This window comes from Hypanus sabinus, chromosome 21, assembly GCF_030144855.1.
Source record: "Hypanus sabinus isolate sHypSab1 chromosome 21, sHypSab1.hap1, whole genome shotgun sequence".
Taxonomy (NCBI): Eukaryota; Metazoa; Chordata; class Chondrichthyes; order Myliobatiformes; family Dasyatidae; genus Hypanus; species Hypanus sabinus.
This window is the reverse complement of record NC_082726.1, coordinates 10,242,309-10,265,238: the sequence shown is the minus strand read 5'-3', so window position 1 is coordinate 10,265,238 and position 22,930 is coordinate 10,242,309. Positions and strand designations below refer to the sequence as shown.

The 22,930-nt window shown below is 49.1% G+C and overlaps 1 protein-coding gene across 1 annotated transcript in view; it reads left to right on the top strand.

The window, feature by feature from the left end:
- The window catches only part of LOC132379225 (basic proline-rich protein-like), a 32,984-nt gene extending 11,402 nt beyond the window's left edge, over positions 1-21,582 (top strand). Inside the window, exon 2 of the mRNA XM_059946933.1 lies at positions 21,293-21,582. Coding sequence (XP_059802916.1) covers positions 21,293-21,582 — 290 coding nt within the window. The remainder of the gene's footprint in view (positions 1-21,292) is intronic.
- The last annotated feature ends 1,348 nt before the right edge of the window (positions 21,583-22,930 follow it).

Sequence of the window (22,930 nt, the reverse complement as noted above, 5' to 3'; positions counted from 1 at the left end):
GTGCTTGGTTGACCACTCGGAGGGTCCTGAGCTGCAAGCCGAGGAGTTCGGAGGGGATCGAATGGTGACCAGAAGACTTCAGTAATTGAGCTCCAACAGTTGTGCACGAAGTGGTTTGGACTTTGATAAGTTTGGCGCCTTTTCTTTATTTTCTTTTCCTTCATATATACTGTATCGTTATTAATCACTTAGTTATAGTAATATTTATAAATTGTAATCATTTAATCGCATATGGTGTACTGTCTGTTTTTGGGTGAGGTGGGGACATCACACAGCATCCACACCAGCTGATTACCCAGTTTGGCGGGGCCGAAGGTTGCTCCCCCTAGACGAGAATGAGCTGAGCGAGCCTGAGGCGACCCAGGGAGTTACACATAGAATCCTACATCACAAAAATTAGCCCTTCTCATCCATTCCAACTGTAATGCCTATCTAGGCTAATCCCATTTGCCAGCTTTTGCCTCCTGTCCCTCAATGCTATTTCTATTCAAGGATCAATCCAAATGTCTTTTAAAAATTATAATTTGTACCTGCCTCTCCCATCTCTTCTCCCAATAACCTCTGTCCTCGGAGTGAAAAACTTTCCTCTCAGATCTCCATTAAATTTCTCCCTTCTCACCTTAAACCCATTTCCTCTAGCTCTGGACTTTTCTACCCTGGGAAAAAAACTCTGATTCTCTCTCCTATCTATAACCCTCATAATATTATACACCTCTCCACAGTCACGCATCAGCCTCCATACATTCCAATGAGGATAAACCCATCCTATCCAATCCCTTCTTATAACTTTTTCCCTCCCGTTCAGGCAATGTATGGCTGAATCTCATCTTCACTGTCATATCCTTCCTGTGATGTGGTGAGCAGAGCCATACACAGTTTTTCAAGTGTGGCCTAACCATTCATACATGATAGTGCTGGAGCGTGGCAGCTCGTTGCAAGCGGCTCTTGCCAGATCTATTCATCACTCCTATTATAATAGTTCTACTCTTTGAAATCTGAATTCTATGTCTCTAAGGTAGCGTTCTTTTACATTCTGTTACAATTTACCTTCTGCTATCTCAATGCACCGTTGAAATGAATTGATCTGGTTGAACAGTCTGCAAGCCAAGTATTTCACTGTACCTCAGTACACATGACAATAATAAACCTATTTATGTCACAACCACGGACTCGGCGATTGCACTCGTGAATATGCACGTGTCAGCTAATTATTATCGCATTGTGATAGTATTTAACTCTATTCATTCCATCACAGTCTTTGTCGAGACTTGGACACAGACACAACAACTCTTCGCTGCCTGCATTCCGCCTTGCCTGAAAAATTGGACTGTTGAGCCAACTGAATCTGAAGACCCGTGGTATTCGTTTAGTTCTTAGTTGTGCTTTTCAGCCGCAGTGTAGGCTTCATTTCCCATTTGAGACTTCTGGTTAACGGCCTTGTTTGGCCGAGCGTTTATTGTTTTCTTTCCCTTTAACACTCTTTGCAATAAATTCTGTGATCTGTCGACCTGCTTCAGTGTCGCTCATTCCGTACTTGGGCCATATCGGAACCGGATGTGTCAGCAAGTCTCAGCCACACGAAAATGGACCCAGCGGAGAGAGAGCAGCTGACCTTGGGCATTAGATTCATTGGTCAGTGATTTGACAAGGCAAAGATGTCCCATTGGAATTCCTATGTATGAACTCTTGTTTCTGTTTGCAGTGTGACACAAGGATCTTGCCAACTAATAGACCCAGCAAAGTTTGAACAGTGACATTTTGACATTGGTGGCTTGAGGAGACAGTGCCTTTATTCCAAGTGCATATCCTGACTCTACATTCCGAGCATACCAAGTCTAAATTCTGAGTTTCTCTAGTCTACATTGAGTTTCTCTGGTATCCATTCCAAGCTTTTCAAGTCACAAGTACTCAGGTTCCCAGCTTTGTGGTCCCAATACTCACACAGGTTGGCATAATAAATGAGCACTTCAAGCAATTTTATCAATTAACTCAACAAATCATCTTCAAGTCAATAGTGTAAACTCTTGAAGAGCCCTACTTCAAAAGCTGATTCCTGACCGGAGTGTTTAAAGACACAAGTAAAGTAACACTATCAAGAGTATTTTTAACCCTTGATGAAAGATAATGGTACAGACTGGGAAAATTGAACTTTCATGTAGCAAATTAAACAGATCTACAGAGAACCAACTAGCTTGGCGATGAAAGAAACCTGTCCATGCTGTCTTGCTCTGTAAAATTGAGAGTAAATGCCTATATCTCTCGCCTCATGTCTCGGAGAGTTATTGATGGTGCATCAATATCCTAACTGTCTCTAGAAAAATTGTGAGAGATAAAACGCTGTGAAGAAGAATTGAAAAGGTTCCTTCTCTAGCTTTCAAGTTTCATGTTTTCTAGGTTTCCCAAGGACCTTTCTCAATGTTCCCAGGGTTTTCTTTTCCTGATCGTTTCCAAGGCTTAATGTGTTTAGGATTTTCAATGTCCTCCCCCATCTCGCACTCCCAAGCCTCCCTCTCAGCCCCGCCCGGGCTTTCTTGATCTGTCTGTTGGGGTTCCAGGCCCCTCAGGATCCCCCCATCTCTCAGTCTGTTGGGGTACCCAGGCCCCTCAGGTTTCCCCAGGTCTCTCAGTCTGTTGGGGTTCCAGGCCCCTCAGGATCCCCCCATCTCTCAGTCTGTTGGGGTACCCAGGCCCCTCAGGTTTCCCCAGGTCTCTCAGACAGTTGGGGGTCCCAGGCCCCTCAGGGTTCACCAGGTCTTTCAGTCAATTGGGGTTCCCAGGCCCCTCAGGGTTCCCCAGGTCTCTCAGTCTGTTGTGGTTTTCAGGCCCCTCAGGATTTCCCCATCACTCAGTCTGTTGGGGTTCCCAGGCCCCTCAGGATCCCCCCATCTCTCAGTCTGTTGGGGTTCCCAGGCCCCTCAGAGTTCCCCGGTCTCTCCGTCTGTTGGGGTTCCCAGGCCCCTCAGGGTTCCCCAGGTCTCTCAGTCTGTTGGGGTTCCCAGGCCCCTCAGGGTTCCCCCATCTCTCCGTCTGTTGAGGTTCCCAGGCCCCTCAGAGTTCCCCGGTCTCTCCGTCTGTTGGGGTTCCCAGGCCCCTCAGGGTTCCCCGGTCTCTCAGTCTTTGGGGTTCCCAGGCCCCTCAGGATTCCCCAGAGTTCTCAGTCTGTTGGGGTTCCCAGGCCCATCAGGGTTCCCCAGGTCTCTCAGTCTATTGGGGTTCCCAGGCCCCTCAGGGTTCCCCCATCTCTCCGTCTGTTGGGGTTCCCAGGCCCCTCAGGGTTCCCCCATCTCTCAGTCTGTTGGGGTTCCCAGGCCCCTCAGAGTTCCCCGGTCTCTCCGTCTGTTGGGGTTCCCAGGCCCCTCAGGGTTCCCCAGGTCTCTCAGTCTGTTGGGGTTCCCAGGCCCCTCAGAGTTCCCCGGTCTCTCCGTCTGTTGGGGTTCCCAGGCCCCTCAGGGTTCCCCCATCTCTCAGTCTGTTGGGGTTCCCAGGCCCCTCAGGGTTCCCCAGGTCTCTCCGTCTGTTGGGGTTCCCAGGCCCCTCAGGGTTCCCCAGGTCTCTCAGTCTATTGGGGTTCCCAGGCCCCTCAGGGTTCCCCAGGTCTCTCCGTCTGTTGGGGTTCCCAGGCCCCTCAGGGTTCCCCAGGTCTCTCAGTCTATTGGGGTTCCCAGGCCCCTCAGGGTTCCCCAGGTCTCTCAGTCTGTTGGGGTTCCCAGGCCCCTCAGGGTTCCCCAGGTCTCTCAGTCTATTGGGGTTCCCAGGCCCCTCAGGGTTCCCCCATCTCTCCGTCTGTTGGGGTTCCCAGGCCCCTCAGGGTTCCCCCATCTCTCAGTCTGTTGGGGTTCCCAGGCCCCTCAGAGTTCCCCGGTCTCTCCGTCTGTTGGGGTTCCCAGGCCCCTCAGGGTTCCCCAGGTCTCTCAGTCTGTTGGGGTTCCCAGGCCCCTCAGGGTTTCCCCATCTCTCAGTCTATTGGGGTTCCCAGGCCCCTCAGGGTTCCCCAGGTCTCTCAGTCTGTTGGGGTTCCCAGGCCCCTCAGGGTTCCCCAGGTCTCTCAGTCTGTTGGGGTTCCCAGGCCCCTCAGAGTTCCCCGGTCTCTCAGTCTGTTGGGGTTCCAGGCCCCTCAGGTTTCCCCAGGTCTCTCAGACAGTTGGGGGTCCCAGGCCCCTCAGGGTTCACCAGGTCTTTCAGTCAATTGGGGTTCCCAGGCCCCTCAGGGTTCCCCAGGTCTCTCAGTCTGTTGTGGTTTTCAGGCCCCTCAGGATTTCCCCATCACTCAGTCTGTTGGGGTTCCCAGGCCCCTCAGGATCCCCCCATCTCTCAGTCTGTTGGGGTTCCCAGGCCCCTCAGAGTTCCCCGGTCTCTCCGTCTGTTGGGGTTCCCAGGCCCCTCAGGGTTCCCCAGGTCTCTCAGTCTGTTGGGGTTCCCAGGCCCCTCAGGGTTCCCCCATCTCTCCGTCTGTTGAGGTTCCCAGGCCCCTCAGAGTTCCCCGGTCTCTCCGTCTGTTGGGGTTCCCAGGCCCCTCAGGGTTCCCCGGTCTCTCAGTCTTTGGGGTTCCCAGGCCCCTCAGGATTCCCCAGAGTTCTCAGTCTGTTGGGGTTCCCAGGCCCATCAGGGTTCCCCAGGTCTCTCAGTCTATTGGGGTTCCCAGGCCCCTCAGGGTTCCCCCATCTCTCCGTCTGTTGGGGTTCCCAGGCCCCTCAGGGTTCCCCCATCTCTCAGTCTGTTGGGGTTCCCAGGCCCCTCAGAGTTCCCCGGTCTCTCCGTCTGTTGGGGTTCCCAGGCCCCTCAGGGTTCCCCAGGTCTCTCAGTCTGTTGGGGTTCCCAGGCCCCTCAGAGTTCCCCGGTCTCTCCGTCTGTTGGGATTCCCAGGCCCCTCAGGGTTCCCCCATCTCTCAGTCTGTTGGGGTTCCCAGGCCCCTCAGGGTTCCCCAGGTCTCTCCGTCTGTTGGGGTTCCCAGGCCCCTCAGGGTTCCCCAGGTCTCTCAGTCTATTGGGGTTCCCAGGCCCCTCAGGGTTCCCCAGGTCTCTCCGTCTGTTGGGGTTCCCAGGCCCCTCAGGGTTCCCCAGGTCTCTCAGTCTATTGGGGTTCCCAGGCCCCTCAGGGTTCCCCAGGTCTCTCAGTCTGTTGGGGTTCCCAGGCCCCTCAGGGTTCCCCAGGTCTCTCAGTCTATTGGGGTTCCCAGGCCCCTCAGGGTTCCCCCATCTCTCCGTCTGTTGGGGTTCCCAGGCCCCTCAGGGTTCCCCCATCTCTCCGTCTGTTGGGGTTCCCAGGCCCCTCAGGGTTCCCCAGGTCTCTCAGTCTGTTGGGGTTCCCAGGCCCCTCAGGGTTTCCCCATCTCTCAGTCTATTGGGGTTCCCAGGCCCCTCAGGGTTCCCCAGGTCTCTCAGTCTGTTGGGGTTCCCAGGCCCCTCAGGGTTCCCCAGGTCTCTCAGTCTGTTGGGGTTCCCAGGCCCCTCAGAGTTCCCCGGTCTCTCCGTCTGTTGGGGTTCCCAGGCCCCTCAGGGTTCCCCAGGTCTCTCAGTCTGTTGGGGTTCCCAGGCCCCTCAGGGTTCCCCAGGTCTCTCAGTCTATTGGGGTTCCCAGGCCCCTCAGGGTTCCCCAGGTCTCTCAGTCTGTTGGGGTTCCCAGGCCCCTCAGGGTTCCCCAGGTCTCTCCGTCTGATGGGGTTCCCAGGCCCCTCAGGGTTCCCCCGGTCTCTCCGTCTGTTGGGGTTCCCAGGCCCCTCAGGGTTCCCCCATCTCTCAGTCTGTTGGGGTTCCCAGGCCCCTCAGAGTTCCCCGGTCTCTCCGTCTGTTGGGGTTCCCAGGCCCCTCAGGGTTCCCCCGGTCTCTCCGTCTGTTGGGGTTCCCAGGCCCCTCAGGGTTCCCCAGGTCTCTCAGTCTGTTGGGGTTCCCAGGCCCCTCAGAGTTCCCCGGTCTCTCCGTCTGTTGGGGTTCCCAGGCCCCTCAGGGTTCCCCCGGTCTCTCCGTCTGTTGGGGTTCCCAGGCCCCTCAGGGTTCCCCAGGTCTCTCAGTCTGTTGGGGTTCCCAGGCCCCTCAGGGTTCCCCAGGTCTCTCAGTCTGTTGGGGTTCCCAGGCCCCTCAGGGTTCCCCAGGTCTCTCAGTCTGTTGGGGTTCCCAGGCCCCTCAGGGTTCCCCAGGTCTCTCAGTCTGTTGGGGTTCCCAGGCCCCTCAGGGTTCCCCAGGCCCCTCAGGGTTCCCCAGGTCTCTCAGTCTGTTGGGGTTCCCAGGCCCCTCAGGGTTCCCCAGGCCCCTCAGGGTTCCCCAGGTCTCTCAGTCTGTTGGGGTTCCCAGGCCCCTCAGGGTTCCCCAGGTCTCTCAGTCTGTTGGGGTTCCCAGGCCCCTCAGGGTTCCCCAGGTCTCTCAGTCTGTTGGGGTTCCCAGGCCCCTCAGGGTTCCCCAGGTCTCTCAGTCTGTTGGGGTTCCCAGGCCCCTCAGGGTTCCCCAGGTCTCTCCGTCTGTTGGGGTTCCCAGGCCCCTCAGGGTTCCCCAGGTCTCTCCGTCTGTTGGGGTTCCCAGGCCCCTCAGGGTTCCCAGGCCCCTCAGGGTTCCCAGGCCCCTCAGGGTTCCCCAGGTCTCTCAGTCTGTTGGGGGTCCCAGGCCCCTCAGGGTTCCCCAGGTCTCTCAGTCTGTTGGGGTTCCCAGGCCCCTCAGGGTTCCCCAGGTCACTCCGTCTGTTGGGGTTCCCAGGCCCCTCAGGGTTCCCAGGCCCCTCAGGGTTCCCCCGGTCTCTCCGTCTGTTGGGGTTCCCAGGCCCCTCAGGGTTCCCCAGGTCTCTCCGTCTGTTGGGGTTCCCAGGCCCCTCAGGGTTCCCCAGGTCTCTCCGTCTGTTGGGGTTCCCAGGCCCCTCAGGATCCCCCCATCTCTCAGTCTGTTGGGGTTCCCAGGCCCCTCAGGGTTCCCCGGTCTCTCCGTCTGTTGGGGTTCCCAGGCCCCTCAGGGTTCCCAGGCCCCTCAGGGTTCCCAGGCCCCTCAGGGTTCCCCAGGTCTCTCCGTCTGTTGGGGTTCCCAGGCCCCTCAGGGTTCCCCCGGTCTCTCCGTCTATTTGGGTTCCCAGGCCCCTCAGGGTTCCCAGGCCCCTCAGGGTTCCCCCGGTCTCTCCGTCTATTTGGGTTCCCAGGCCCCTCAGGGTTCCCAGGCCCCTCAGGGTTCCCCGGTCTCTCCGTCTATTTGGGTACTTCAGGCCTGTGCACGGCGTCAAAGCTTTTGGATCGTAGGTTTTTTCGAGCATCTGAATTGGTTAATTTTTGTTTAATTAGCGGTTTTTGAGTTTCCTGTTTTTCTCGAGCGACTCGCTCTTTGTAATGCAGTTTCTGTTTAAGTTTAAGTTTACTTTGATAAATTCAGTGTCTCTGTCAGTTTTATTCTTGAAGCAGATGCCGGAATAGCTCCAATCGAGGGTCCTCATTTTGAGAATGATTCGTCTCACCGTGTCACTTGGTCCAGCTACCTCTGTCTAAGCTCTTGTTTCTGTCTCTACATGGAAGACTTTGGCTCCAATTATTGGCAGTGCACATCATGGTACTTATCTACCAGCATCACTGAAGGACATCTTGGACAAGTCCCTCATTCAGGACTTCCAGTGGACACAGGTCTGTGGCGCCTCAGGAGCTGCTCATAGAGAGCGGGGCCCTGTCAGAACCACAGATTCGGCAGCGCATCAGATTCGTCAATTACACTGGTGAATATGCAAGCGTTGGCTAATTATTTCATTGTGATAGTATTTAACTCCATTCATTCTGTGACGAGATCCTAAGGTTTATTCATTATGGACTGTGCCTTTAAAAAGAGAGAGAGTGTGTGCCACCGATTCAGAGAGAGAACGCCGAGCAGCTCGTGAGTCGCTATGGTGATGGAAAGGCCGAGCTATATAATTGACGGCTGATGTTCAGTATATTTGGGATATATACAAGGTCAGCTGGCTTTTCAGTCAGACACGGAAGACAGTGAAGAAACAGACACTGGATGAGTTTTGAGTGCCCACGAAAAGGGCGGGTTTTGCTTGCAGTGTGGAAAGCGGGTGTCCGGTGGAAAGCTATTGGTGTGTTTAACCCTTACCTGGGTTGATAGCTTTACCTTGTGAAGATGGTACCCTTAGTGTAGTCACAGTCGGTGACTTTAACAGCAACTCCAAGGACAACGTGGGAAGATTGACGGCATTGGCTTACTTGGAAAACAAATCATATCTCTCCCCCTCCCCCTCTCTCCCCTCTCTCCTCTCCCCCCTCTCCCCCCGCTCTCCTTCTCTCCCTCCCTCCACAACTCTACTGCCATGATGAGGCCAAACTCAAGTTGGAGGAACATCACCTCATATAACCGTCTGGGTCGTCTCCAGCCCCTTGGCATGAACATGGAATTCTCCAACTTCCAGTTAATTCCCTCCCCCTCCCTTCCCCCATCCCAGTTTCACTCTGCCTCCTCCTCCAGCTGCCTATCACCTCTCTCATGATTCTGCCTTCTTCTGCTACACATAGTGCTTTCCCCTTACATTCCTTCTTCATCTTTCCTGCCCTTCCCCTCCCCCACCCCTTGATCTTTCCTCTGATTGGTTTTTCACATGGCACCTTCCAGCCTTCTCCTTCCCACCCTCCACCCACCTTCTTTATAGGGCCCCTGCCCCGTCCCTCTTTAGTCCTGATGAAGGGTCTTGGCCTGAAACGTTGACTGCTCGTTTCCACTGACCTGATGAGTTCTTCCAGCGTGTTGTATGTGTTGCTGTAAAGGAAGGAGAGCCTGTTGAGGTGAGTTTGGAAGTGGGTTGAGCATGGTGATGGGGAGGAATGTATTGAGGAGGGGTAACCTGGGCAGAGGAGGATCCTGATGAGGTGGAACCTCTGAATGAGGAGGCTTCCTCTCTCTGTATTCGTTCCCCAAGACATGAACATCGGCAACAAAGCCGCCATTTGTAACCCCATGTCTAATTTCCCTTGAGCTGAGCAGCTTACTGGGCTATCTCCGACGAGATTTCACAAAGCCAAGGGGGATTCTTACACAATCCACTGTAAGATGGATTTGGAAATGATTCCCTGGATCTAAATCCACAGTCATGGTAGTGGGACATGAATTTGGATATCTAGTTTTCCGATACAGTAAGTTCACTGCTACATCACCTCTGCCGCTGCTGGCAGAAAGGACCACAGACTGTGTGGTGGGGAGGGAAGGAGGGAGGACAAGAGGTGACCAAGCAACTTCTGGCAACATGCTACATCAGCCCATTTATGGTGCTATACTCATCATGGTGCTTAACTCATCAATCACACCAGTGCCCAAGAAGATCAGGGTCAGCTATCTTTATATCACACACAAAAGCAAATGGCTCTGGAGATCAAACATCACAGCCCCAAGATATAACAGTAGAACTTCCTCAGGGCAGTGAGCTGGGTCCAGCGATCCTCATGCATGGCATTCCCTGCTGAAACTAGAGATGCAGGGGGAAGGAAACCAGAGCACCAGAGCTGAGAGTGGAGAGGTTGTTAATCCTACAGGGATCGAAAGGTTGAGCATGGTGGGAATAACGTTCTGAGCTGCATATTCTTCGATGCAAGGAGTAGGAAAGGCAGATGAGCTCAGGGCATGGATCAACACGTGGAATTATGATATTGTAGCCACGAGTGAGACTTGGTTGTAGGAGGGGCAGGACTGGCAGCTCAGTATACTGGGGTTCTGCTGTTTTAGATGTGGTAGTGGGGGAGGTAGTAAATGGGGAGGGGTAGCATTACTAGTCAGGGTAGTGTTCAGATAGGACAGGCTGAAGCGCTTGTCTACTGAGGCTAAATGGGTGGAACTGAAGAATAAGAAGGGGATGATCACTTAATGGAATTATGTCATAGACCTCCCAATAGTCAGCAGGCTTTGAAAGAGAAAATGGGAGAAGGAAGACTCGGATCTCAAATCTCTGCTGCCTTGCAGCTGTATCCACTCACGGGGAGGGCTTTGGGAGTAAACCCCGAGGAAAACTCCAGAGCTGGAGTCCCAAAGGCAGTTCAATGCTGACTGGCATCTCCTGTGATGCTGTTGGTGCCAAAGTGTATCAGTCTCTGACGTTCCTTTGGATTCATCAACTGAGGGGGAGCCTGCTGCATGGACAACAGCTTGCTCTCCATATTGTACTGTCCAAGCTTGTGTTCCAACTGAATGTCGATAGCTCGGATGCAACATCCATGGTCAACTCCAAGCAATGGAGGGTCCCTCTCCCCCTCTTCCAGCACAGTTAGAAATTCACAGGTATGTGGGCATCACTGAGTCATGGCCAAAAGAATATCAGAGTTAGGAGCTTAACATGCAAAATACATATTGTATTGAAACATCAGGCAGGTTGGTAGACGGGGCAGGGTAGCTCTGTTGATAAAAATAATGAAATCGAATCTTTAGAAAGAGGTGACACAGGATTTGAAGATGTAGAATCCTTGTGGGTAGAGTTAAGAAACTGCAAGAGTAAAAAGACCCTGATGGGAGTGATATTTAGGCCTCCAAACAGTTATCAGAATGTGGGCTACAAATTACAAAGGGAGATAGAAAAGGCATCCAGAAAGGGTAATATTATGAGAGCCATGGGTGATTTCAATATGCAGATTGACTGGGAAAATGAGTTTTTGCCTGACCCTAAAAGATGGAATTTGTCGAATGCATACAAGGTGGTTTTTTAGAGCAGTTCATGGTTGAGCCCACTTGAGAAAAGGCAATGCTGGATTTGGTGTTGTGTAATCAATTAGATTTGATTAGGGAGCTTAAGGTAAAGGAACCCTTAGGAGTAAGTTATCATAATATGGTGGAATTCACCCTGCAGTTTGAAAAGGAGATGCTAAAATCAGATGTATCAGTAATACAGTGGAGTAAATATAATACAGAGGCATGATAGAGAACTTTAAACACAAAGTACACTGCAGATGCTGTGGTCAAAGCAACACGTACAACAAGCTGGAGGAACTCAGCAGGTCAGGCAGGATCCGTAGAAATGAGCAATCAACATTTCGGGCTGAGACCCTTTGACAGGACTGAAGCGGGAGGGGGCAGGGGCCCTATAAAGAAGGTGGGGGGAGGGTGGAAGGTGCCAGGTGAAAAACCAGTAAGAGGAAAGATCAAGGGGTGGGGGAGGGGATAGGCAGGGAAGATGAAGAAGGAATGTAAGGGGAAAGCACTATGGGTAGTAGAAGAAGGTGGAATCGTGAGAGAGGTGAGGAGGAAGCAGATTGAAACTGGGATGGAGGAAGGGAGGGGGAAGGAATTACCGGAAGTTGGAGAATTCAATGTTCATGCCGAGGGGCTGGAGACTACCCAGACAGTATATGAGGTGTTGCTCCTCCAACCTGAGTTTGGCCTCATCATGGCAGTAGAGGAGGCCATGTATGGACATATCCGAATGGGAATGTGAAGCAGAGTTGAAGTGGGTGGCAACCGGGAGATCTGTCTGTTGTGGCAGACAGAGTGGAGGTGCTCGACAAAGCGGACCCCCAATCTGTGTCAGGTCTCGCCAATGTAGAGGAGGCTGCACCAGGAGCACTGGATGCAATAGATGACCCCAACAGACTCACAAGTGAAGTGTTGTCTCACCTGGAAGGACTGTTTGGGGCCCTGAACGATGGTAAAAGAGGAGGTGTAGGGACAGGTGTAGCAATGATAGAGAACTTGACTGGAAGAGGACACTAGCAGGAATGATGGCAGAACAGCAATGGCTAGAGTTTTGGGGCACAATTGGGATGGTGCTGAATTAATCATCCCAAAAAGAAGTATTATAAAGGAAGGACAAGCAACTGTGGCTGACGAGGGAAGACGAAGATAGTATAAAAGCAAAAGGGAGGGAATAATATAGCAAAAGTTAGTGTTTAACTGGTGTATTGGGAAGCTTTTAAAAACCAACAAAATGCAACTGAAAAAGGACTAAGAAGAGAAAATATGGTAATATGAAGGTAAGCGATCCAATAATAAAAAGGAAGATTCCAAAAGCTTTTTCCAGATTTAACGTATAAAGGTTAAAAGAGAGGATGGAGTGGGTATCAGACCACTGGGAAATGATGCTGGTGGTATCAATAGAGGACGAAGAAATGGCATATAAGTATTTTGCATCATTCTTCACTGTGGAAGACACTAGCAGTGTGCCAGAAATTCAAGGGTGTCTGGGGGCAGAAGTGAGTGTAGTTGCTATTACTAAGGAGAAGGTACTTGGGAAGCTGAAAGTCTGAAGGTAGGGAAGTCACCTGGACCAGATGGACTGAACCCTAGGGTTCTGAAAGAGGTAGGTAATGAGATTGAGGAGGCATTGGTAATGATCGTTCAGGAATCACTAGGTTCTGGAATGGTTCCGGAGGACTTGAACATTGTAAATGTTACTCCACTACTCAAGAAAGGCAGGAAGCAAAGACAGGATACTATAGGCCAACACGAGGAAATCTTCAGATGCTGGAAATTCAAACAACAACACACAAAATGCTGGTGGAATGCAGCAGGCCAGGCAGCATCTATAGGGAGAAGCACTGTTGACGTTTCGGGCCAAGACCCTTCGTCGGGTTCTGACGAAGGGTCTCGGCCCGAAATGTCGACAGTGCTTCTTGTAGATGCTGCCTGGCCTGCTGTGTTCCACCAGCGTTTTGTGTGATACTATAGGCCAGTTAGCCTGACTTCAGTACAGAGGTTAGAATCTTATTATTAAGAATGATGGTTCGGTGTACCTGGAAGCACATGATAAAATAAGCCAGGGTCAGGAAAAATCTTGCCTGACAAATCTATTAGATTTCTTTAAGAAATAACAGGCAGAATATAAAAAAGTCAGTGGATATTGTTTACTTAGATTTTCAGAAGGCCTTTGACAAGGTGTGACATGTGAGGCTAGTAATCAAGATAAGAGCCCATGGTATGGAACGTTCAAAGTTCAGAGTAAATTTATTATCAAAGTACATATATGTCACCATATACAGTATTGAGATTAATTTTCATGCTGGTATACTCAATAAGTCCAAAGTTGTTGTTGTTTAGTATGGCATTCACACTTCTAACTGAAGTGTGGTCCGGGAGGGGAAGACACAGATCTGTCCGTTTGGGAGCTGGGGTTCGATTGATCTTCATCTGGCATCTCATCTGCAGCCGTTCCAACATGGGTGGCCCTGAGTTGGCATCTCCTGATGGAGTCCTTGCCTCAAGCCTCCTCACCATGCCAACGTGCTGATCCAAGTCATGGAGGGATAAATCCAATAACCATGATAGAAACAATGAAAGACTGCACCAACAGGGCAGACAACCAGTGTGCAAAAAACAACAAACCGCAAATATAAGAAGTAAGAAGAAATAATAATTAGTATTATGTTGAAATTCCTTCAACATCTGATGAAACGTTGGTGTACTATAATCACCCTATCTATTAGCAATCAAAAAAAGAACAGGCACTGTTATCAAAATAAATCAAGGCACTTTCCTGAGCCCGCTATGGTTTTGTCTAGCTTTAAACCCGCTCTCTCGTTTACTGAATTGTACAAAAATTGGTAACAAATCAGAAACAATGAAATGAATGATACCTTGACTCACCTTCTATACATGGATGATTTGTAATTATACACTCCTTCATCAGTAAAGCTGAAGTAATTAATTCAAATAGGAGAACTATTTTGAAAAGATATGAGCATGAACTTTGGTCCAGGTAAGTGCAGAACATTAAGCATAAAGAAAGGTGCAATAGATCTAGTACAATGCAAAACAGGGCAGCAGGATACAATACAACTGATGGATAAATATGAAGTTGGGTTATCAACAAGGAAAGAAAATAGAGCATATTCTGATAAATGGGAAACTCAACAGAATTTACTTTGAAGCTTAAGAAAATTTGCCAGACAGAGCTCAATTGTAAAATTATAACAAAGGCAACAAACACTTTTGTTATGTCCATATTAATATATTCTTTTGGCATAATATCTTGGTCTGAAACAGATCTAGAAAATTTACAAATAAAATAAGACTCGAAATGACAAATTTTAGATAACACTATGTGTATACTGGAATGTGTTTAGATAACCACTACCTGGGACAGAAGGAGGAAGAGGAATAACAGACTAAAGGAATAACAGGAATAACAGAATTTGCACAACTGTCAGATAAAGCTTTTAACAATATATTTTCATCAGCGAAAGCAGGATTCAGCACTCCGTGTGAGCATATACAATTCTGATAAGAAGTATACATCACTAAACTTAAATGAGCTCTCAACCCAGAACACTGAAGACATTATCATTATTGAAGAAAAAGTTAACCAGTGGAAGAGCATGACCCTCCATGGAAGACATTCCCATGGTCTGAGTAGATGAGATGTCATCAAGGAAGCAATGAACACCTGGCTCATAGTTGGAGATCATTCCCCAGAAACACAAGAGTTCCTTGAGGCAATACAGGACCAGATGGTTCACACTAAATTTTCATAAAATACATAACAACAAATTCAAGACAAAAATGCAAAAATGCCATGGAAAACCAGAAACAGCCTAACACATTATAGGATCCTGTAGCAGTTTAACTCAATCTGATTACTTACACAGGCACAATCAAGAGGCAGACGTCATTCACCAACATCTTGATTGAAAAATCAACTGATAAAAGAAACTGTAGCTGACTATGAATACACACCTGATCCACTTTTAGAGTCAGAGTTACACAAATCGTATTATGACCAATCAGTTATTACATATAGGACAATCCATAATAACCGTCCGGATATAATAGTACAGAGTAAACAAGCAAGATTGACTTATTTCATAGATGTAGCCATTCCAAACACATATAGCAACAAGTGAAAAGCACCAGACATATGCTGAATTAAAAAAGAAAATTGAAAATCTATGGAATTTGATCATTGTCCCAACAGTAATATCTACAACTAGTATCATTCCACAGGTACTACACAATAGCATTAAACAATTACGCCTACACAGCAGTATTTATGGAAACCTTCAGAAAGCCACAATACTAAACACCACTAGATTAGTCCAAAAGTTCCTAGCAATTGAGAAATGAGTGAGCTTGGCTCTGCCTTTACCTCAGGTTTTGAGCTGAGAAAAAATAAAACTATAATAATAATAAATAAGCGATTACAGGAAAGCTATTCGACCAGCAGGAGGGAAATAGTGGGAATAACAGAAGCATTTTCCAATTTGCTGCTGGTGACTAGTGATGGGTTTGCTACTTTTTATAATTATATGTCAATGTTTTGGATGATGTATTTGATGACTTTGTGGCTAAGTTTGTGGGCGATACGAAGATAGGTGGCGGGGGCAGGAAGTGTTGCTGAAGCAGGGAGTCTGCAGAAAGTCTTAGACAGATTAGAAGAAAGTGCAAAGAAGTGGCAGATGGAATACCACTGATGCACCATCAATAACTCACACTAAGACGTAAGGCGAGATATCGGCTTTTATTGACTGGAAGAAGGAACCAGGAGTGAGTGTCTATCATACTTTGTCCTGGAGACTGAGGCCGAGCGTCAGGCCTCAGATCGCCTTTATACAGGGGCCTGTGGGAGGAGCCACAGGAGCAGTCAGCAGGGGGCGTGTCCAGACAGGCACATAATTCACCACAACCACGTAGGAAAGTGCATGGTTGTGCACTTCTGTAGGAAGTGTAGACTATTTTTTTAAAATGGGAGCAAACTCAAAAATCAGAGGTGCAGTGCAAAGGGACTTAGGATTTCATGTGCAGGATTCCCTTAAAGTTAACTTGCAGATTGAATTGGTGATAAGGAAGGCAAATGCAATGTTAGCATTTATTATGAGAGGACTAGAATATAAAAGCAAGGATATAATGCTGAGGCTTTATAAGTCATTGGTCCGTCCGCTCTTGGAGTATCGTGAGCAGTTTTGGTTCGCTTGTCTAGAAAGGATATGCTGGTATTAGAGAGGGTATTAGACTGATCTGGGGAATGAAGGTTTTTTTTAGGTAGCAAAAATTTTAATAAATTAGAAATAGTTTCAAAAAAACATGATTGCATAGAAAAAATAAAAAACACAAAATGCTGGCAGAACTCAGCAGGCCAGACAGCATCTATGGGAAGAGGTAACAACAATGTTTTGGGCTGAAACCCTTCATCAGGAGTAAAGTAACATGAAGTAACACATCGTTATTACCTCCTCCCATAGACGCTGTCTGGCCTGCTGACGTCTGCCAGCATTTTGTGTTTTTTATTTATTTCCAGCATCTGCAGATTCACTCGTGTTGCTTATGATTGTATAGAAAAATTGTTAATGTAACTTCCTTCAATATTCCAGTCTAGTTATCCACTGTACAAGATAAATGTACAAAGTAATTTTGGAAAACTTGGGCTTTACAGTATTAGTGTCAGACAGGGATATTGTGTATGCAACCATGTTGAGTGCTGAAGATGATCAAGTAGCTGAGATGCAACAGGAAAACTGATCACTAATTCAGCATTGATCTTGGAAGAATAGTAATAAAGTAGTATTTATACTAAAACATCTCAGGAGACAGTATCATACAGTCTTCATGGACTATACAGAGGTAAAAACTGACCTTCAGATTATCAGTCATTTGTTTTTAAAAGAGTTTGTTAAAAGACAAGCCTAGCAAGAGTGTCAGTGGCAGAGTATGTGATCTCACCCTACCGCAGTTCAATGCATATCCACTTGTGTATCTCTGAGCTTTAGGAACAGAGGGTTGTCCTTTGAATTAGCTGAGCCCTTTAAAAAAACTGCAGGACTTGGTTGACCATTAGCAGATGTTTACAGTGTTGGGGTCTTGCTGTACTGAAATGAGGCCATCTGCGGAATGAAGGTTTTAATGCATGAAGAGTGTTTGATGGCTCTGTGCCTGTACTTGCTGAGGTTTAGAAGAATGAGGGTTGGGTGGGGGGATCTCATTGAAACCTATCGAATATTGAAGAGATGTGGAGAGGATATATCCTATGCTAGGGGAGTTTAAGACCAGAGAGCACAGCCTCAGAATACACCCTCTAAGTTCAAGTTCGCGTTTATTGTTATCTGATGGGTGGTAGGGCCCACAACAATGCTTTGGGCTACTCACCTTCAACATTCCCAGTAAGTGTCACAAGTAGGGGAGAGGAAGACCCAGATGATCCTTCCAGTGGTTTCTACTGTCCTCTGTGGTCTGATGCCTTGCATCTTCCATACCAGCCGAATCCTCCACTGTGCTCCTGTAGAAAGTCGTTAGATTGGGGATGGGGAGACTTGCATTCCTGAATCTCCTCAGAAAGTGCAGATGCTGCTGTGCCTTTTTGAGTAGTGAGGAGGTGTCGTGGGTTCAGGCTGTAAAACAGTGATGAGGGAATTTATTCAGCCAGAAGGTGGTATGTGAAATTCATTGCCACAGATGGCTGTGGAGGCCGAGTCATTGAGGATAATTAATGCAGTGTTTGATATGTTCTTGATAAGAGTTTCAAAGCTTGCAAGGAGAAGGCGGGGAATGGGGTTGAAAGGGATAATAAATCAGCCAAGATGGAATGATTGTGCAGAATCAATGAGCTAAATAGCTTAATTCTTCTCCTATATCCTATTTCCTTATGGATCCCATTTCAATCTTCTCCACACTCAGGAAAAGAAATCAAGTCCCTCCAGTCTCTACTCAAAGCTGGAGATGGTCCATCCTGGCAAATCCCAATTGCACCTTCTACACAACAATATACAGCATGTTTCTGTGATGTTGTGACCAGCACTGTATATTATACTCCAGCTGTGGCTTAACCACATTTCATTCAATTGTCCCAGAGCTTGGGTTGAAATTTGTAGGGTTCTGGCAGAGATATCTGCATCACCTTTAGCCATGGGCGAGGTATTCAAAGATTGAAGCATGACTAAAGTTTTGCTTTTAGTTAAAAATGGTTGCAAAGATCAAGCCAGCGAATTACAGAGCAGAGAGCCTAACATCTGCAGTGGAACAGATACTGGAGGGGATTCTAAAGGGCAGGGTCCATTTGTATCTGGAAAGGCAAGGACAGATTCAGGACCGTCAGCATGACTTTGTGTACCTCATTAGTTTGATTGAGTTTTTTGAAAAGGTGACCAAGAGGATTGACAAAGATCAGTGGATAATGTCTAAAATAGACTTTAGCAAAGGTCAGCGACAAGTATGATAGGTTAGTCTGGAAGATTAAATCACATGGGATCCAGGGTGAGCTGACCAAATGGATACAAAATTGCCTCAATGTGGTTATTCAAAGGTTAGTAGTGGAGGGTTATTTATCAGATTGGAAGCCAGTGACCAGTGGTAAGTTCTAGGTTCTCTGTTGATTGTCATACATATTATGATTTGGAAGTCAATGTTGTCATAATGGTTATTAAGTTTGCGGGTGACAGACAACACCAAAATTGGTAGTCATACTTCTAATCATTGGATGCTGTGTGATTACCCTGAGCAATGAACCAGGAGGGTAGATATTCCTACTCCCGATGAATTGTTAATTCACCTGTTAAGTACTGTTAAAGTTGTGGTTGCGGGGCGGGGGTTTGATAAGATGGCAGGGGCAGCTCTCGTTTTAACACAGACCAGCGCAGATGTAGCAGTAGCTGGGGGCAGAGATTTCAGAGACAGGGTTCTACCGTTTCAGAGGAGTGAGGGGAAGGAGTGGTCGGATCTGGAATGTCCAATCAGTCCACGTCCCCCGGTGAAGAGTGAGAATTCTGAGTTAGTATCCGCCCTTACTTCTCTGGCGAATGAATGGGAAAATGCCCAGGTTCAAAGTCCCAGCTATAGTAGTCTCACCTATTCTCTGGAATAACGCCCACCCCTAAAGGGGAGGAGGAGATTGAGGCTTGGGCAGAAATGCATGGCAGTACTCTGGTGATGTAAAGCGACAGAGATTAGTTGAGAGTTTGACTGGGTGGGCTGCTGACGTTGCGGGAGCCATCATATTGCGGCAGCTGTCGAGTACGTGCAAGCACTGGACAACGCTTTTGGCCCAACAGGAAGTCGAATGGAGCTCCTGCTGAGGTTTCAGAACATGCATTGGGAGAAGAGGGAGAAGCTTTCTGCTCTTATTTTTTGGCTAGAGAGGCAGCTAAATTGCTTGCAGCGCAGAGGGGACATTCAGAAAGCTGAGGTGGATTGGTTAAGAATGGACCAGATAGCCTGGGGCACCCAGTCCCAGGACCTGATTGCTTGGGGTCTCCGACAGTCTCGTAGGACATGCCCCCCTCCATCTTTTGTTGACCTGATCAGCGAGGTATGGGAAGAGGAGAACATGGTGGATGAGTGGGTCAGCTGGGTACAGTCCTCGGTAGCCCTGCGGTGAAGTGGCCCCAGAGAGTGGTAGAGGAGATTGTGGCTGAGTTGAGAACGGAGATATGTCGGCTGTTACCAGAGGGTGTGCCCCCTCATATAATGGAGCTGATGGGGGGGGGGCGCGGATTCTCCAAGGGGACGAATGACGCAGAGGGCAAGAGAGCTGCTGGCAGCAGGTGTCACACCAGAAGGAAAATGTACCCCGAGGTACCTCAATAGGGAGAATTGCTGGGAAAACTCAGAGGAGACCCAGTGAGGGAACAGCCTGGTGGCTCTGGGGGGACACGTTCCCAGCAATGTACCAAGGAACCCCCAAAAGCGAAAGGCCCAATTCCTGAAGGCTTAGTGGGTCCATGCACCGGTGTGTTGCTACGGATAGAGGGTATTTATTTACGTTAAAGCCATACTTGACTCCAGGTCGCAGGTCACATTGTTGTACCCTTCAATTTACAGCTGGTATCTGGACCATTTGCCCTTGATCCCATTCAGCACAGTGGAGAGCTGGGGTCTTAGTGCTAGTGATTATCCGTACAATAGTTACCCGTCGGAGTAGATGGAGTTCTCGGAGGCCGATGTGGGAGTGTCGATACATTGGTGCTGGTTTGATAGGACCCTACTGAGAAGGGCCGTGTTTCGATTCGGGTGGGGACCAACACCCCTCTTGTGAGAAGGCTCATGGGGGCCTGCAAAGATAAGGCTGGAAAGAGCTTTCTGGGAACACTGTCTGTGTACCCGGTGTTTCGAGCTGCTTTTGAGGAAGTGTGTGGCTGCATTGGGCTGGATAACGAATTCAGACGAGGGAGTGTGTGGTTCACCCGGTCAAAGCCAATGGTGATACGGCCCAGCGGAAGTAGTGAGAGTGATGGGGACCCCCATATTTCCCAGACTGCCTGAGGGTGGGGCCCTCTTAGTGGACGCTCCAGAAGACCATGGGATTTCCTGCTGGGGTACTGGTGAGGCCCAAATTGCAGAAGCCCTTGGTTGTACAGGTGAGCAGGAGGCAGTGATTGTCAGGAACACTACAAAGAGGGAGGTCACCTCCAAGGGGGGAAATGCCCCTGGCGCATCTGTTCCCAGTGACGGTAATGTCCCTGTGAGACAAGTCGGGGAGGAACTGTTGGAAAAAGGGGGAAAGTTGACCACTGAGTCATTCAACTCCGGAGACTCCCGGTTCCTGCGGGTTGGAAGAGGAGGCTGGTAGAGAAGATGTTGAAGCTGGAAGGTGTCTTTTTCACTGACGAGTTTGATGTGGGTTGTTCCAAGAGCACGCGTCACACTCTCCGGGTGACCGAGGACACCCCGTTTAGAGAGAGGTCATGGCGACTAGCCCCTGCAGACGTGGAAGGCGTGCAGCAGCATTTGTGTAAGTCAAAGGAAGCTGGGATCATCACCGAGTCCTGAAGCCCCTATGCATCCCCACTGCCCGAAAGAAGAATGGGAAGGTACGGATGTGTGTGGACTATAGGACTCTGAACGGGTCCCTGACCAGTATGGGGTCCTGAGGATTGAAGATGCACTTGGCCTGTCTGAGTGGTGTGAAGTTGTTCAGTGTGCCTGATTTGAGGAGTGGATATTACCAGATCCCCATAAGTGAGGCCGACAAATATGTTCCCTGGGATTTTTTTCAGTTTGAAACGATGACCCAGGGCATATCTGTCACCCTCTGAGAAAAACTATCCGATGCACAAGTTGGACTTTCTGGCATTGAAGTGGGCGGTGGTGGATAAACTGAGTGACTACTTCCACAGGGCCAAGTGTGAGGTGAAAACAGACCACAACCCCCTGACTTATATCCTGCCCTCGGTGAAACTGGATGCCACAGACCATCAGTGATTGGAGGCATTGTCTGCCTACGATTTCAGCCTGAAGTACTGGCTGGGAAGCCGGAACATTGGTGCTGATACTTTGCCCCAACAGGTACATGAGGGACTGAACAGGGATGAGGAGTGGGGAAGTGTTCCTGCCCTGGGAGTGAAGGCCATGTGTCAGTTTGCCATCACCGTGAAGGCAGAAGGAAAGGAGGGGCAGGAGTGAGCGGTGGATCAATTGGGGGCTTCTGATGACACCATTCCCCAAGTCTACTGTAACCCGACTGCTCTGAAGACAAGTCAGCCGCTGGAATTGAGTTCTGGGGAACTGATAGCTGCTCAGCGAGATGACCTGGGCATCGGTACCATCTGGTCAGCGGTCGAAAAGGGAGACATGGCTCAGGCAGAGAAGACGAAACACGCGGCAGTGCCTCCGTTACTGAGAGAATGGCCCCAGTTGGGGTTGAAGAACCAGATCCCATGCCAGGTCACGTCACCCCGGACCAACCTCAGCGTTGCCGGCTGGTTCTGCCGGAGAAGTATCGGAGGGTGGCTTTGAAGTCACTTCATGATGGTTCTGGACATTTGGGGCGGAAAGGATCAGAGATTGGTTTTACTGGCCCCGAATGAAGTCAAAGAATACTGCAAGTTGTGCATTCGCCGCCCACGGTGGAAGACGCTGCCTACGCGGGCAGCTCCCCTGTCCCACCTGTAGAGTGCGAGGCCACTGGACCTGGTGCGTATGGATTTCCTGTCAATAGAACCCGATGCCAGCAATACACTGAACGTCTTAGTCATCACAGATCACTACACCAGATACGCATGGGCTTTCATACCAAGGACCAGAGGGCATCCACGGTGGACAGTGTTACGGGAGAAGCAGTTCATTTATTATGGCTTCCCCAGGTGAATACATAGTGACTAGAGACAGGACTTCGAGAGCAGACTCATCTACGAGTTACTGGGCATGCTTGGAGTCGAGAGGCCAAGGACCACGTCCTGGTGATCCCCAGCCCGAGAGGTTTAATTGGACCTTGCTAGACATGCTCAGGACCCTGGAAATCAGCTAGAAGAGCAGGTGGAGTCAACATATTGGACATCTGGTCCACAGTTACAACTGAACCTGAAACAAAGCGACCGGGTACTCGCCATACTATCTGATGTTCGGGCGCGAGGCGAGGTTGCCTGTTGATCTGTGTTTTGGGACTGACAAGGGTGACTTACTACCAAAGTCTTAACTGAAGTATGGGTCTGAAATGAGAAGAGAGCTGAGAAGGGCTTATGAATCAGCTGGGGTCGCGGCTGCCAAGCAGAGTCAAGGAAATGAGGAGGTGTGATCAGACGGTGAGGTTCCCTCAACTCCTGCTGGGTGACTGGGTCATGAGGAATTTGGGGCTTCTTGGGAAACGTAAGTTGGCTGACTGCTGGGTGGCTACACCAGGCATGGGCAAACTACGGCCCGGGGACCATATGCGGCCCGTTAAACTTTTTAATCCAGCCCGCAGAACTTGATGAAATTATATTAATAAACCTTGTTAACGTTTTTTTCCCTGCAATTCTGGCGTTTTCCCAATAGTTGACGCACTCTATATACATTGACCTTTGTTGAGGTGCAGCGTATTACTCCACATTTGCGCTTTACTCTTTGTTCGGCTCGACCTATTTGTGTGAACAGGCGTTCAGCGTCATGAACATCAACAAAGACAGCCACAGATCCAAGTTAACTGACCAACACCTCAGATCCATCCTGAGAATCGCCACAACAAAACTAACTCCAGACTTTGATGCGCTGGCTAAAAAGGGAGACCAACAACACTGTTCCCACTGAAATTAAAAATAAGTTTCTTCGTTGTGTTATGTAAAAAATGCATTTGAAAATATTTTTTTCAATAAGCCTTACATGTTAC